The 15,991-nt window shown below is 50.4% G+C and overlaps 1 protein-coding gene across 4 annotated transcripts in view; it reads left to right on the top strand.

Moving 5' to 3' along the window:
* The window catches only part of TENM4 (teneurin transmembrane protein 4), a 913,628-nt gene that overhangs the window by 318,857 nt on the left and 578,780 nt on the right, over positions 1-15,991 (top strand). For all 4 annotated transcript variants that reach the window (XM_075546361.1, XM_075546358.1, XM_075546360.1 and 1 more), the window contains exon 3: positions 6,160-6,268. In XM_075546361.1, coding sequence (XP_075402476.1) covers positions 6,259-6,268 — 10 coding nt within the window. In that variant the 5' untranslated portion in view covers positions 6,160-6,258. The remainder of the gene's footprint in view (positions 1-6,159; positions 6,269-15,991) is intronic.

The raw sequence follows: 15,991 nt of genomic DNA, 5'->3' as shown, positions 1-15,991 counted from the left end.
GGGGGTGAGCACAGCCTGGGTGTCTCAGACCAAAAAAAAGGCAGCAGGGAAGTTAGAGAAGCGTGGAACACTATTCATTTTTGGCTCCAATGTAGCCGGTGTAAAGGGAGAGTGGCCGGCTACATAGGCTGGCGAGGGAGCCCAGCTGGACCGTGCAGAGAGCTGCTCACACTGGAGCATGGCTTGACTTTTACCCACGGTGGCTCAGGTGTGGGCAGCACCCTCAGGAGGCCGCATTAAACATCACTTGTCAGGTATTCCACTGACCCCTGCTGAGGGCTTCACGGAGGGAGCAGCCCACGAGAGGCTACCAAGTGGAAGCCTAGACCCAGCTTGCTGTTGGCGAGGACCGGCTAGTGGGTGCAGACTCATGGCTGTCATCTGGCACGAAGCAGACCTGTTCCTTGGGGCCCAGTGACTGTCATCTTTATGGGCGCAAACCACCAGATCTTTTCTCCCACGGAGCAGGTGATGGCTTTGACCCGTCAGCTGGGGAGCGCCTCGCCATTGTGCCACCAGAACTCCTGTGGGTCTAGAGCTGGGCCTAGCTGCCCACCCCCAGACACACCCATGGCTTCTCCGAAGCTGGCTGGCCAGCCTCACACAGGACCACTCCCAAAGCCCTTTCAGGCCTTCCCTGGATGAGGACACCCCGTTAAAATTCATGGGAAGCTACATAGAACCATCTGTCACCCCCACTTCCTCCGTGTGCATTAAAGACGCCCTGCTGTGCTACATGCAACGTGCTGTTCTACTGGGCGGCCCAGGGCTGGGCTTGGGCGTGAGGGCAGAGAGGGTGAGCCCACCCAAGGGCCTCCACCTGGACCTGAGTGTCGCTAGCAGGGTGTTCCAATGGTTGCCATCCGTTCCTGACTCTGGAGGGTGGCATGGCTGTGTATATAGTTGCGTTTTCTCTCGGTGCATGGATGTGTGTGTGCGCGCGCGCGCGCGCGCACGTTTTTCTTTTTAGCCTAAAAATTGGTCTTTGAGTCCGCAAGCAGCAGCTGCAGCTGCCATAATTAAAATGGAATAACCTGCCTCCTCGGTCCTTAGGGAGGAAGCTTAAAAAAATCCATATTCTAAATGGACTCCGGAATGCGGTGAATCTGCTCTACCTGTTTACTGGCGGCAAGTTTTATAGCTTTGCTTTTCCTCTGGGGTCAGGAGGAGAGAGGCGAATTAACCTTTCCTTTACTGGGCATTTGTCCTGACCCCAAGCACTAGGCTCTGTCGTCTCAAAGGCAGGATCCGAATCTAGTTTGGATGCTTCATTTCTTTCCCTTCGGCCATGCACCTTCCACCTCCCAGTAGACCCCCCCCCCCAATCTCCCAACCCCATCTGATGTGTCCAGAGATTATTAAGATGTTCTATGTCGGCATGTATAATTGGTTTGGATTAGAAACCAAAGCTATCGGCAGAGTAACCAGGCCAAAGAGCCCGTGCTAATGAGTTCCAGCATCATGCGATGGTTTCCAGAGGCCGGGGTGAGCTCTGGGGGTGTTGCTGAAAGTCACTCTCCAAACCTGGCTGGGCAAAGAAGATCCCAGGGGACTGTAGATGCTGTGGGCTGTTTGGCTCGCAGGACGAGCTAGCTCAGGTGGATCGTGAGTACCGCTGCTGTCCAGGGCCAGTCAAGATCCAGCACTCACTGGCTCCAAGGGCTCCCGGTCTGGTGCAAGAGAAGGTGTGCAAATGGCTCCGGGGGCACATCGACGGGGGAGAGGTCAAAGGGGAGAGAACTTGCTCCCACGACCGCTTTCCCTCCGAGCCCCCAAAGCCCATTTCTTCCATTGATAAGCTTGCACACGTGGGAGAACGACCTTCATGACAAGGCAACGCCTGCAGTATTGAACACAGAACGACAAGATGAACAAAGGAGGCCTGTATGGAGGGGCTTGTACCTTAAAAAAATGTCCATCAGGATCCCAGGAAGCTTAGAGAAAGTCACGTTTTGCTCAAGGCTGTCCAGCCGTATTGGGTGAAATACACTTCAGACTCACTGTTTTGCATAAGCCAGCTTTTTTGCACTGTTTTGCTCGACTTCAGTTTTTGCCCCTGCGCGGGCTTCCTCTCAGAAAGCACACCGTGGGTGCTCAGTGGTCATGCCCAGCTATCCGTGTCCCCAGCGTCTAGAATGCGGCAAGTGTTTGCCCCTCCTTTAAAGAAAGCGTGCTGCTGGATGGAATGATTCCCAATCATCTCCAGGCTGAGGGGGTGATTGGCCAGGTCCTGGGTGCAGGAAAGGCCCCCGGGGGGGGTCCTCCTCAATGAAGTCTGAGGCCAGAGACCGTCTGAGCTATTGACACTCTCCATGTGGCCCCAGCAGATGCCTCTGCAACCAAAGGACATTCCTGGGGTTTCCGGGTCCTGTTCCTGCAGCTTAGCTGCTCAGGCAGGAGCCTTGGTGGTATAGCGGTTAGGAGTTGGACAACTAACTGCAATCTCATTAGTTTGAAACTGCCAGCCACCCTGAGCTTTCTACTCCCTGTCAGAGTTTGTTTCTGGAACTCAGAGGGCGCAGTTCTACCCTGCTTTCTAGGGTCGCTATGAATTGGCACCAACTCTATGGCAGTGAACTCGTTTTGGGTTGTTTTGTTTCGTTTTAGCTGTTAAGGAAAAGACCAAAACAGGAGGGATTGGGGTGGGGGTCAGAGGGCAGAGAAGAAGGGGCATCTCTCTTTCTGATATATGGTGGTTGTCAGGGAAGCTAACAAAAACAAGGAGACTTCAGTGAGGACCGAAACTGTACCGTCCCTTCACCTGGGTTCTCCCAACAGGCAGCTAACGAGAGAGTCACGCGTCACATACCATCGCGCCTAGCAAGGGCGCGTTGGGAGCGGAAAGATGGTGTGTCAGGTGTACACGCATCGTTGCGCACCACGTGTCAGCACACTCTATGGCTCACCCAGAAAGAGAAAGGGTAGGGGGGGATCCTGTCTCCCCTGCGCTCCACTGTGCTCTCTTTGGGGGCTCAGTGGAAATCAGCTTCAAAATCTCAAAGCTTCCTTTCCTCAGCTGTCAGTCAATCTGGAAAGGCAAGGCTTGCCTGGAGGCCTGGGGTCATGCATGGGGTGACACTCTCCATTGTTAACGGAAATGTGGAGGTTCCTCTTCACCCCGAGGCAGCTCAGAAGAAAGACTGGGAAAATAGCTTCCCCCAAAAAAACAGGCCTTGAAAACGATCTGGCTGGGGGGTGGGGGTCATCATGACTCAGCCTTGACTCTATGGCGACAGGCTGCGCTGCTTCCTGCAGCTGTTTTGAGGGTTGAAATGAGATTGCACAGGTGTAAAGACCTCACACCTCCACTTAAATTTCACAGCCTGTATGATAAAAAGGAATTTGGGAAAGACCCCAAGTGAGAGTCACCCCAGTGGGATCCCTAGAGGCAAAACCAATACCTCTTGAGTCCTGAAAGCCATAAAACCCTGGACACTCAAGTGGAGGCTCAGGCACAAGAAAAAATGACTCGGTGTGCCCGTGAAGCCAAACAACGGCCTTGCCCTCTTTAAACTTCATGAGATAAGTGTCTAATGAGTAAGGCATGGTAAATAGACTAAATGCAAAGTAGCCACTGTGTTAGTCTGGGTAGACTAGAAAAACAAATTCATAAACACACCTATGTGTGCAAGGAAGAGGTTTATATACAAGAGCAATTGGACATTAAGAAAACATCCCAGCCCAGTCCAGATCAAGTCCATAAGTCAGATATTAGCCCAGATGTCCGATACCAATCTATAAAGTCCTCTGCAGACTCATGAAACACATGCAATGCGGCGGGATGCAGGAAGATCACAGGCCAGTGGGTGGGAAGTCTTGTGGATCCAGTGGTGGTAGAAGAATCTCAGTATTGGCAGGGGTTTCCACGTGGCTCTGCCAGTTCCCAGGGCACAGGGTCTTTATCTGTGTGGTTCCATGTGTCTTGTCAGTAGAGAGTCTCTCAGGGAGTGAGCCCGAGAAAGAGAAGTGTCCCCTGCCTCCATGGAGGAAATGCAGGAATTCCCCAAACCCTCAGGAGAAGACCAGACCTACACAAAGGCCTCATTGGCTATGACCTGATTGACAGACTAGACTCCACCCCTTCACTCTTAATCCTCTGAAGTCCCAAATTGACACCAGATTAGGTAATTAGCACAGCCATTAGTACTGATTTGAGCATATGTGAAGTGGAAATCATATCCTATCGGCTGCTGTTGAGTGGATTCTGATGGCCTCTGAGTCAACAGAGTTTCACATTAGGACTTACCTGTAGGGTTTTCATGGCTGCGGTCTTTCAGAAGCAGGTCATCAGGGCTGTCTTCAGAGGTGCCAGCAGGTGGGCTTGAACTACCAACCTTTTAGTTAGTAGCATCAACTGAACTAATTGTACTACTACGCTTTGTTGTCTGAATACGACATTGTATTGCAGAAAAGATGAGACTTGCTATTCCTGTAAAGAGTTAAGAGTCGTAGAACTCCACAGGGGCAGTTGTGTGCCCCTGTAAGGTGCCTGTGAGTCAGATTCAACTGGGTGGCAGTCAGGGATAACATTGTTTGCAAGAATTTTTTAAAGTTTACTTCCATGCTCCCATGTCCATTTTGTATCATTCTCCCACCACACACATGCACACACCCACCCACACCCACACCCAGCCCCAGTTCTTCTAGCCTGAGAGTATTCGACAATTTTCCCCCTGCAGATGGGAAGGGACATTCTGTACTTGGTAAGAGCTGGGGAATGTCCCTCTGTCAAGTGAAGAACATCTATAATAAACATATCTATAATATAATGAAGAACATCTATAATAAATCAATGTAATGCAGATGAAGCTAGCAAAATTACACACTCAGGAGAATTTTGTTTTTAATGGGGATTGCCAGTAATTTTTCACTTTGTAATAGATAATAATGGCTGTCTTAGCTAGAATTTCTAGGAATATTTGGCAAATATGCATTTGGGGAACTTCTTAAATAATGACTGTTTACATGAGATTGCTAAATACATCCTTCATGCCTTGTTATTTAGCTTCGTGTTTTTTATATATTTTTTTAAAAGGCATTTCCTAGTGCCTTGAGTGAGTGTGCGCAGAAGCAGGGTAGAATGTACCGACACCAACCCCAAGCCTTTGGGGACTTGGATCCAAAGCCCAAGTTTTCTTCTTATAATGGTTTAAGGCGAAGGACTTAAAATCCTCAAACCTTCCCTCACTCTGCTTTTGAATGAAAATTTCTTTTACACATTTGATGGCCCTTTTCTGGTACAGGTATCTTTGTTGGCATTAATCAAAAACCAAACTCACTGCCATCCAGTTCATAGAAACTCATGAGTACCCTGTCAGGCAGAGTAGAACCATGTCTGTGGGTTCCTAAGACTGTAACTCTTCTCAGGATCAGAAAGCCTCGTTTTCCTCTCGGGGTGCAGCTAGTGATTTCAAACTGCCCACCTTGTAGTTAGCAACTCAATGCATCACCCACTAAGCTGCCAGGGCTGCTTCTCTTAATTACTAGAGTGGTGAGGAATCAAATTCGGACACAGAGTTTTAAGAACAGAAAGGACCTCCTGTGTCCCCTGGTTCAGGAGGTTCCTCTTTCAGATGAGGAAACTGAGGCATGGGGCGGGGGCAGATGGAACCAGTTGCCAGAGGTTTCCATATGATCAGCAATAGAAGCAGGATCAGAAGACTGTGCACAGTTCCCAACTAAAACGCTCAGCCCAACAGATCCGTGTGGTTTGTGACGGGGAAGATTGGGCCACTTGACAGCTTCAAGCATCAAAGAGGATGAAGTGACTTATTTCCTGGTGAATCAGACAGAACTGCAGTCTCAGCCCACTGCTTCATGTACAGCACACAGCCAGCCCTTCGTTTTTAAATGACATTTGTAACAAAGACTGACCTTACATCACTGTCCGTGAGGTCTCTGATCCGCGAGGGGGACAGGAGTGTAAACAATGACTAAGGCAAGAGTACTAGCCACGCAGCAGATGCAACAGAAGAACAGGAAAGGCGCAGGGTTTCCTGGGCAGAGCTGCATGAGGAATTGCCCTGTGTGGATTCGCAGGGTGTTTAGGACGCTGCTTGCTTCTCTTTCTGACAATCTGTGGGGAAGAAGTGTGTGAGAAAGGGCTTGGCGTTATCCTGCCAGCTTTCTCAGTTGGGTATGTCTTCTCTGCTTCAACAGAAAGACTCCTGCCCCTGCTACTACGTTCCCGGATCCGATGGCCCAGGAGGGGGAGCGACAGGGACCACGGACACTGCTGACTCTTTGGAACCAGCTAACATGGAGCCAGGTCAGTCCCTTTGCTCTGGTTTTCTGTGTCCTCCACTGAAAACCCGTGTTGTGGATGAGAAAGTCCATCTTGGGATCTGAACACATGTATTTCAGTTCAAGGTTTTTCTCACAAAGCATGATGAGACAAGGAGGGTGTCAGGCCATAGTGGGAGATGCCTCCCAGGGAACAGCAGCAGTAAGGGACGATTGGTGGTAAGTAACAAAGGTTGCTGGGAGCCAGTGTGGTAGCAGGTGCTGGCAGTTGAAGATCGGATGTCCAGCAGAGATGAGAATGGAAGTTCTGAAAGCTTGCAGGTTCAGGACCAGAGAGGTAGCGGTGGCGATCAGGATCTTTCCATTGTCCAGGAGACCATCTTATAGGGCTTGGAGATTGGTAATCATATCTGAAGCTGGACTGGGATGAAATTGGAGACATAAGGCCAGAGTATTCACATGACAGACCTTGAAATGCAACCAGTTTTGGGAGTATGACCCGCTGGTAAGCTAGTTGATTGCTTAAAGGGGGTGGGGGGTGTTGTGCATCATTTGGGTATGTTGATATTTCCTATAGCTCGAGGAGCTCTAGAGGTGTCGGGTTCTGAGTCAGACTGTGAGCTGCATGGTCAGCGGGCGGAGGCCACCGGCCTGGGCCTTCTGCTCCCATCAGCAGTGCCAGTGTGGGAAGCTCTCCGGGGCTCACTGGGAGGCAGCACTGACGGCCTGGCAGGGAGGTTGGTTCTGGAGAGCTAGAGGAATGATGTCTTTCTCTTGGGAAACAGCTTTCTTGGGATATCATCCACATATTATACAATTCAAGAGTGCAGGCATATCAAGAAGAGTGTGCAACCATGACCACAATCCATGTTAGAACATCTTCTTCCTTCCGCTTATTAGCTCGCATTCTCCTTGGCGCCCCCTTGCCTCTCACACCCCACCTGTCTTACCTCTAAGAAACAATGTGTCAATTACTTTCGCTCTAAATTTGCCTCTCCTAGATTTCATCTACAAGAAAACATTTTTCTTTAAACCCAGAAAAACAAAATAGAAGAATGGCTTCTTGAGGAATTTGAGTTCGTAAAGCAAAAGATAGGCTTTCTTCTCCCCGGTCATTAAACGAGTCCTACAAAAACAAAGCAATAGGAGCCCTGAGACAGAGTTGGGCATGCGGTTGGGCAGAGAGTGGCCTGCCATGTAGACGGCAGCCATCGAATCCGTAGGAAGGGGTCATTAGGGAAACGTGGAAGGATATCTCGAGCTGGAGGGCTAACGGCCCAGAGAAAGCAGAGTCCTCAAGGGAGGCTGGGTGATAGTGCAGAAGGCTGAAGAGTCAGAGAAAGGCATCCGGGACTGAGGCAGTGAGCCTCTTATTGACATCAGTCTACTGTGAACCTACTGAATACCAAGCACTTTTTCTAATCCCCAATCTTACAAGGTTGAAGGATAAATCTAGTTAGGCTCTGTTCTTCTGCAACAATAAATTAACTTCGGGATTCTGGTGGCTTAACACAGCAAAGATTTATTTCTTGCTCTCGCTCCATGTCTAGCCCTCTGAGCTCCCTAGTGCCTTCAGGACCATGGCAATGACCACTCAGCCATGTGCCCTTCTGGGTAGAAGTGAGAGTTGCGCTTGGCCACCAGCTGCTAAATGCAGCAGCCCCGAAATAACACCTGGCTTTGTGGCCAGAATGAGTCACATGGCCCTGCCTGGCTTTCCGTGTGCTGGGAAATGTGGGGAAACATGGGTACTTGGTGAGCAGTCACTGTTGGTGATGTAGTGGTAGCACGTTGGGCTATGATCCATGTGGTTGGCAGTTCAAAACCACCAGCAGCTCCAAGGGAGTAAGACCAGGCTTTCCAGTCCCATAAATAGTTCCAGCCTCAGAAGCCCGCAGGGGGATCACTGTGAGTCAGCAATGCCTCCATGGCTGGGCGACAGCAGACGTGATCATTTACCTTCATTCTACAGATAAGGAAACAGGCGCGGAGAGACTAGCTATCTTGTCTAAGCTTCCCACCTAAAAAGTCCTGCTGATTTAATCATTTGTTTTCATTATGTAATAAAGATGTTGCGTCCTTACCATAGGCCTGCAGCATGCTAGGTGCTGAGTGAGGGACCACAACAGGGGTAGCCCCATTCTCACCCAGGAGATTGTACAGCTAAAGGTTGCTCTCCAAGGAGAGGCGTGCTGGGTGGAAGTGGGACCCCCAGGAATCCGTGCTCATCAGCAAGAGGCCCTCATAATTCTGGAGTCATTCCACCTGGCCCCAATCTGTGTTTAAGGCCTGGACTCCCAGGGGATCTGGGCCTGTGTCCCAGGGACCCCCTTCCTCCTCTTCCATGGGTCCAACAAGGAGGCAGGAGCCCGTTGTGGCCAACTCGACCTCCTCCTGCTTAGCGCCGCCTGGGCAATGGGGAAGAGTCGCTAAATGGGACACTAATGAAATTCAGGGAGAAGGCTAAATTGGGAGGTGTTGCAAACACGGTGGAGGAGGGAGACATGATTTAAAAGGATTTCTCGAGAGTGGGAGGGAGCACGGAGGAATCTAAAGGGCGCTGACAATATGCTGCGCTCCCCTCCGCTGACACATGCCTGGAGGGTGACCTTGGCAAGCCCCTGAGCTCCAGAGACTTCACGTTTCCCTCTTTAAATTGGAGGCCTTTTCATTGGCAGGTGTAGTTAGTCATTCATGCTTTTCCACCCCCTTACTGAAAAGGATTTGAGTGGGTGCACGATTAGAACGAAATAAATAAAAGATATCTAACAACATGTTAGGCACAATTTTAAGGGTTTGGGGGAACGAGGTTCCAAACCACTTCCCTGGTTTATACAAGCTCTTCCTTTGACCCCCCTTTTCGGGGGGGGTGCCCAGTGTTGGGCCAAGTGGGTGTCTGAAAATATACGATGGTGTTTGCACCAAGGGCATCTTGAGTAGTCAGCATCTGTTGTTGGGCCTGCTCAAAACTCCTTATTCTTTGTACCAAATCTGGGTCAGTGCTGGGACCATGATTGCAGGTCACCTAGGGGCTACTAGTGGCCTTGCTGTGTGAGTCTCTTGGACCCCACCTTGCAGGAGGGGTGGGGGGTTTAATCTGGAAAACAACTGAGGCCTAGCCTTTAGAAGTCTCCTGAGTTACTTTACAATGTCACATTGTCTGTCATGTTCATGTTAGTGTCTGCTACGCGCCCCTCCAGGCATTGTATCTGCAACCTGTGGCTTCTCCGTTGAGTGCCTGCTTGCTTGGTTAATTTGATGTGTACAGCCAGTATTTCCTCTGCATACTGTATGCTCTCTCCAACACAGAAGAACTGCTATCCAAATCACACAGAGAACTCCTAGCCGCTCAGCAATAAAAAGACAAAGAGCTAATTTTAAAAATGAGCAGAGGATTTCAATAGACGCTTCCCCGGGTTAGATCTACACATGGCCTGTAAGTAGGTGAAAAGATGCTCGGTACGTCCAAGTCCAGGGTGTGGGGTCCATCATCTGGACCCTAACTTCTGGACACCAAAAGCCTCCTTTGGACACTTCTCTCTCCCAGGGGACAGGGAGAAAGGGGCAGGGTCAGACATGGAAGGTTTTCACAGAAAGGAGAGACAAGTGGGAGGCCCCTGACATGCCAAGCCAGGAAAGCCCAAAAGGTCCCATCAAAGGGCTGGCTACCTGGCACGTCTTCTCCCAATAATGGACAGAAACTTGCCGCTGGAGAGGGCTGGATCAGGATGACAATTAGGCAGCAGTTCTCAAACTTTGTCATACAGGACCCCCTTTTCCTCCTCAAAATGACTGAAAGGTGACCCCCCCCAAAAAGAGTTTCCATGTATGTGAATTCCATCTACAGAAATTTGTCATGCTGGTAATTGACACCGAGAAGAAAAGAAAAGGTTCCATCTTTGTATTTATTTTAAATTAAAAAGAACAAATCTGCTTTAACCCAATTCACTAATGTATATGGCAAAATAGCTCTTTTCCAAAATGAACAAATATTCATGGAGCCGCGTGGTCTTGTTTTATACTTCTGTGAATCTATTGGCAGGCATATCTGCTCTGCATTTCAACCTGGAACACTTCACTGTGTCCTTGTGAGAGGGTGACACTGGAGAGGGCAAATGGACTCCTAGCGTTCTCATAAGTAGTTTGACTTCACAGGCCCCTGCCAGGGTCTCGGAGATGCCTGGGAGTTCCTGGACCGTACTCTGAAGAAAGTCAGTTCAAGAAGTAAGACCTTTGCTACAGGGTTCAGAAGGGAGTGGGGAAGAAGTCGACTGTGAATCTCAAAAAGAGGAGGGTGAGTGGGTCCTATGGGAGGCAAGCAGCTTCTTCGTGGAGGAGGGACCGCAATGCTCCGGGAGAGAAGTCAGGCTGCCCTAGGAGGCTCCTGGCCTCTGCACATGATCTATTTCTTGGCCTAGAATGATTTCTTCTCTCTTGGCCTACTTGGCAAAATGGCTCTCATTCTTTAAAGCAAAGTTTGGGTGTAATTGCCTCTGGAAAGCCTTCTAATCACCCTTACCATCCTCAGCCTGGTCAAACCCGTTCCAGACACAGCCCCTGGTGCATGCTCCCCAGGGGAGCACTTCCGTGAGGGGCCGTTTGAAGCAGAGCTTTGAGGAAGGCTGAGACCTTAGGGTGGAGATTTGGGTTGTCGGGGAAAGGAGTCGGGGTGTTTTTGTTACTGTTGTTTGAGAAATGGAAGGTCACTGGATGTGTTTGCCTGCTTGTTAGTTGCTGTCGAGTTGGTTCCGACTCATAGCAACCCCTGCACAATGGAATAAAACACTGCTGGGCCTGTGCGATCCTCACAATGCTCTGCACGCGGGAGCCCAGCGATGGAGCCCTTGCGTCAATCCATCCTCCGGGAGGGCCTCCTCTTCACGGCTCCCCTGCTTGACTTAAGAATATACAATTTTACAAAGGCCGAGGGTGCTAACCAGGGAGCGGGTGAAAATCATCCATTGCGAATTCCAATTCATTAGTCAATAATGCTGGTTGTCTAGAAGAAACTGAAATAGGGGGGGAAATGAGAAACACTAATTGCATATACTCTATGTGCTAGGCATGTAACATATTGTCTGGTTATCATACTCACTAAGTATATTCCCCCCACTTTGCAGATGGATAAGCCGAGGCCACCTTGCTAGGAAATGGCAGGGCTGAGTTCCACACCCCGCTCTCTCGGCCCCGAAGGCCCCTGCTGGTTTTGGCCACTATTCTCAGGGCGTGGGCCCGTTTGTGTGGCTTTGAGTGTTTACTGCACCAGACTGCTCGTCCCCAGGCTGGCTGTCCAAATGTTAGCTCTCGGAAAGTCGGGCAGGAACACCAACGATGTTTCTTTGTCCCGCCCACAGGGCTCCACCACAGGGTCCTCAGCCTTCATTTGGGCATGTCTTTCTTTTCTTTTTCGTGGATGGCTCTACCACAATGAAGATGACTGCAATGAGCAAAGCCAAATGATTATTGAGTGGTCAGATTTTACTAGAACTTTCCGTTCCGGCTAATGATAGACCCACGGGCTTGGAACAGGTGTGTCCTTTTTCTCAGGGCTAGGTGGGAGAAGTATCTCTAGGTCTGCAAACATTGAGCAAGGCTAAGAAGGTTCATGACACCAAGAATGTCGAGCCACATAAGGTACCAATTATGTCACTCGACCAGGCTGATTTCTGGATGTTTCTCCAAGACCTCCTGGTTTCCTTCCCTCCCCCTACTTGTTCCTTTAGTCTTGGATCTGGACTCGGACCTCCTGGTTTGCCCACCCGCCTCCCATGTCCATCATGCTCATTCAGGCTTTCCTGACTCGGTGTTCCTTGACCTAGGAAGTGATGGACTGGAGGGTTGTAAGGGAGTGGGGGGAGAGCACATGACCTGAAATCAAGGTGAAAGCCAAAGGATGCCACTGACGGTGCTTAAAACCCAAGACTTCCTTGTCCCCACAAAGGCAGAATCCCTGTGAGTGGAACCACTCTGGCCCCAACCTCTTCTTCTCTGGGAAGTGGGACCCCGGTCTTCCTGGAGACAGGGGTAGAATTCTGCCCTTCCGAAAGGCTGGCTGGAGTTGAGGTTGGCAGAGTGAGGGCTGCCCCTGCTGTGCGGGCTGCCACCCTCCTGGGACTTCTCGAACATGATCCTTATGGACTTATTCCCCATCATCCGCGTGGTGCCGCTGAGCAGGCCCGAATGACCGCAGAGGCATTTACAAGCTGAATGCCCAGTTTATTTCCAAATGAGAAGGTCAGTGTCATTATCCTTGGTGGATTCAATTACCGAACCCTGCAAATCATCGAGCTTGCCCCCCGTGGTTAAATGCATCATCGGCTGTGCACGGGCACCCCGGGTGGTCAGTTTAACCAGAGCAGTCAAGAGAGTGGTCTGGGGGCTGTTCTCAGGTTGCAGACCTTTAGCACGGTGCCACCTTGATTTGCCTGCTGTGGAATGGATGCGTTTCGATTTCCTCACCCCACCCCACCCCCCACTGCTCCTGGGAAAGTCTCCCCGGTGGAAAAGGACAGTGAGTCAGCGTCTGTAGCACAGACTCCCTTGACTTGTGGGATTCTACCCATGGCGGAAAAGCCGAAGGTGCAGCGCACGCTCCAGGTGGGGAGAAGAAGACATTTGTTGAGTACCTATTATATGTCAGCTACTGAGCCAGGCATTTCATGGTCCATCTAATCCCCACAAGTCCCCGGTGAGGTAAGCGTTGTTATTTCTGATTCACAGGTGGGGCCATGGAGCCTCAGAGAGGGTCAATGACTCCAAGTCACACAGCTGGGAAGTGGGGAGGAATGCCTGTAGTGAAGCAAGGTCACCTGCTGCCAAGCCTCGACTTCTTTCCACGGGGTGGAAAATAATCAAGAGCAATCGCAGCAGGAGCTCCTGCTTTTGGAGTGCCCACTGTATGCTTGGCACTTAGGTCTGTTCTCAGTGCTTGATTTACTCACCTATTCACCCATCCAATCCTCACAGCTACCCTCTGATACTGATGACGTTCAGCCCATTTACACGCACACGCCCCTGAAGGAAACTAAGCACAGAGCAGACTGCCTTTCAGAATGAATAATTTTCAAAAATGGTGTTGAGAAGGTAAGCCTCAGTAACTGGTCCCTGTTGGCTGCTCTGTCATATGTAGTCATTATGGCAAATAAACACAGACTTTGCATCAAAGTTGTCCTGGGAAGATTCCATTATTGTTTAATTCTAGTTTTCCATGAACTTTTTGAAACACTCTTGTATGTATTAAATGTTTGGCAATTGAGAATTCACTTCGTAGTATTCTTGTGCCCCACTCGAGTGGCATTTTGCTGTTAAGAACCTATGTTATTCACCAAGCCTCTCCAAAGGCCGAAGCATGTCAGACTATGACATGATAGAAGGTCATGTCGTGCAGTGTTAGAAAACAGGTTCTGGATTCAAACCACTGGGGCTCCGTTCTGGCTTCCTGTTCTTGTTCCTGTTGTTGTTGTCAGATGCCATTGAGTTGGTTCTGACTCAAAGCACCCCTGGACACAACAGAACCACCCACTGCCCTGTCCTGTGCCAGCCTCACAAATGTCGGAACCCACTGTCACAGCCACCGTGTCAGTTCGTCTCTTGAAGTTCTTCCTCTTTGTCAGCAGCCCTCTACTGTACCATGGCACGGTCCTCTCCAGGGGCTGGTCTTTCCTGGCCTCAGGTGAGGAAGACTTACCATCCTCGCTTTTAGGTGCTTTCTGGTTGTCATTCGTCCAAAGCAGACGGATTTGTTCTTCTGGCGGCCCGTGGCACTTTCAGGCTTCTCCATGGGCACCAGCATTCCGACTGGTCTCATCCTCCTCAGTCCGCTCTATCCACATTCTGCTTCATTCACTGCCTGGCTCTCACAGCATGGGAGGGGACTGGAAATACCATGGCATGGGTCCATCAGGAGGGAACTGGTGCTTTGGAGACAGGGGAAGAAAATATCAGGGATTATCATGGTTTGTGTGTTTTTTTTGGAGGGCCACAGTACGTGAATATAGTCATTCTTTGCCTAATCCTCCTCCTCTTCCGTAACGTTTTCATACCGCAAGGAGTCATAGAAAACTGTCTACCAAAGGTCCTTGGCTAGATGCGGAGGCGGGATCAGTGGAAGTAACATGGGTGAGAACCATCGGTGTAATTGAGTGACCAGTAGCATTAGAGTCAGACACACCTCCATTCACATGTTACCTCCACTTCACAACTGGTGCAGCCCTGGATAAGGCAATACATCTCTGTGTACCTCCGTTTTCTCATCTGTCAGGCGGAGCACTAATACCTCTCCTCCGCCGGGTTATCCTGAGGAATACATGACACAGGCTATGGCAAGTTCCCAGCGTTCAGCGGGTGCCCTGTAAATGCCATTCTGTGTTAGCTCCCTGCCCCCAGCCCACCCAATAGACACCGCTCCAGGCGAAGGGCCGGGGCTGATGAAACGTGTTGAGTTGGGGAGCATTGCACATGGTTTATGCCTGGTGCCACGAGCAGCATCCCTGGGAGAATTCACCTCTCTAGAGCCACATCAATGTCCCGGGATGATCTAATGATAGGGGTAAATTACCAAAACAGCATTTCCTGATTCTCCCTTCACCGGGACATTGCTATTCAGCCTGCTTGGGGCAATTAATGTCAGGGAAACTGAGAAACCCGGGGTGGGGGTGGGGGTGGAAGAAGTTTGGGAGTGATTGTCTTTTAAGAGGAGAGGTTTGGGGTTTCCCCTCACCATGGTTACAGACAATTTGAGGACTTCAACTTTAGCACTTGGCCTGATAGCCACAGTAACACTTTCGACCCCGGACCAGACAGACATGGTGATTAGCAGACCGAGTCACCTATGGAAGGAGGGGGTAATGGAGAGCAGGGTGGGTGAGAGAAGGCTTTCAAAAGAAGGCAGAGATGCTGTGATGGATTCAGAGGGAAGGTTGAATGGCCTTCCACTGTAACTTCAAATCCCCCGAGTGTCCGCTGTCAGTCTCATCAGTGCTCACCAGGGGAGTCTCGGATTGTCTGAATGATGCCCAGCACATGGTAGGTCCTCATGACATCCTTGACCCACTGTAACTAAATATTGGACATTTTGCGATAGGCTCGTGGCGTTCATAACCACTCCTTTGTTATTTTCATCATCATTGCCAGCAACCAGATGAGAAAAAGTGAGACTGTAAGAAGTTAGACTGTTGCTCCCCGGGGTTCAGCTGCAGAGCCAGGGTGAGCAGCAGAGCTCCGTGACTTCAGAGCCCACAGCCCTAGCTACTCTGCCCTTGCTGGAGCTTCCTGAGGGCAAAACCGGAGGCTGACTCTATTCTCAACCCCAGTGTCTTGCATCAGCAGGGAGGGAAGTAGGGAGCCAGGAAGGGGAGGGAAAGCTGGTGTTCCGTCTTCCCAGGGCTGTGCTATCAGAGCAGTTCTTCCAGAACGGCTCTGCTCCTAACTCCTGTCTGGACTTGTCCAACTCAGGCGTGACTGGTGAGGCAGCCCCACCATATCACTGACACACAGAAGACAGCGCCCCAGCCTGCGAACCAGGGAGCGCAGCCTTGTTCCTGGGAGCCAGGCAGAAAGGCCCAGCTTTCTGACACCAGTGCTGTTTCCCCACAAGGCCTGTCTTCTGCAGTGATGAACAGTGTCTGAGCAGGTTCATTATCTCTGCACAGAACATGTCAGAGCACAGGCCCAGCAAATCCAAACATGGTTGGAAAAAGACTCCACAGTCCCTCAGCCTCCCTCCCTCTCACTCTTATCCTCGCCACCA

Source organism: Tenrec ecaudatus, chromosome 4 (genome assembly GCF_050624435.1).
Source record: "Tenrec ecaudatus isolate mTenEca1 chromosome 4, mTenEca1.hap1, whole genome shotgun sequence".
Classification (NCBI taxonomy): Eukaryota; Metazoa; Chordata; class Mammalia; order Afrosoricida; family Tenrecidae; genus Tenrec; species Tenrec ecaudatus.
Note: the sequence above shows the minus strand (reverse complement) of the source record. Positions and strands in the feature narration are given on the sequence as shown.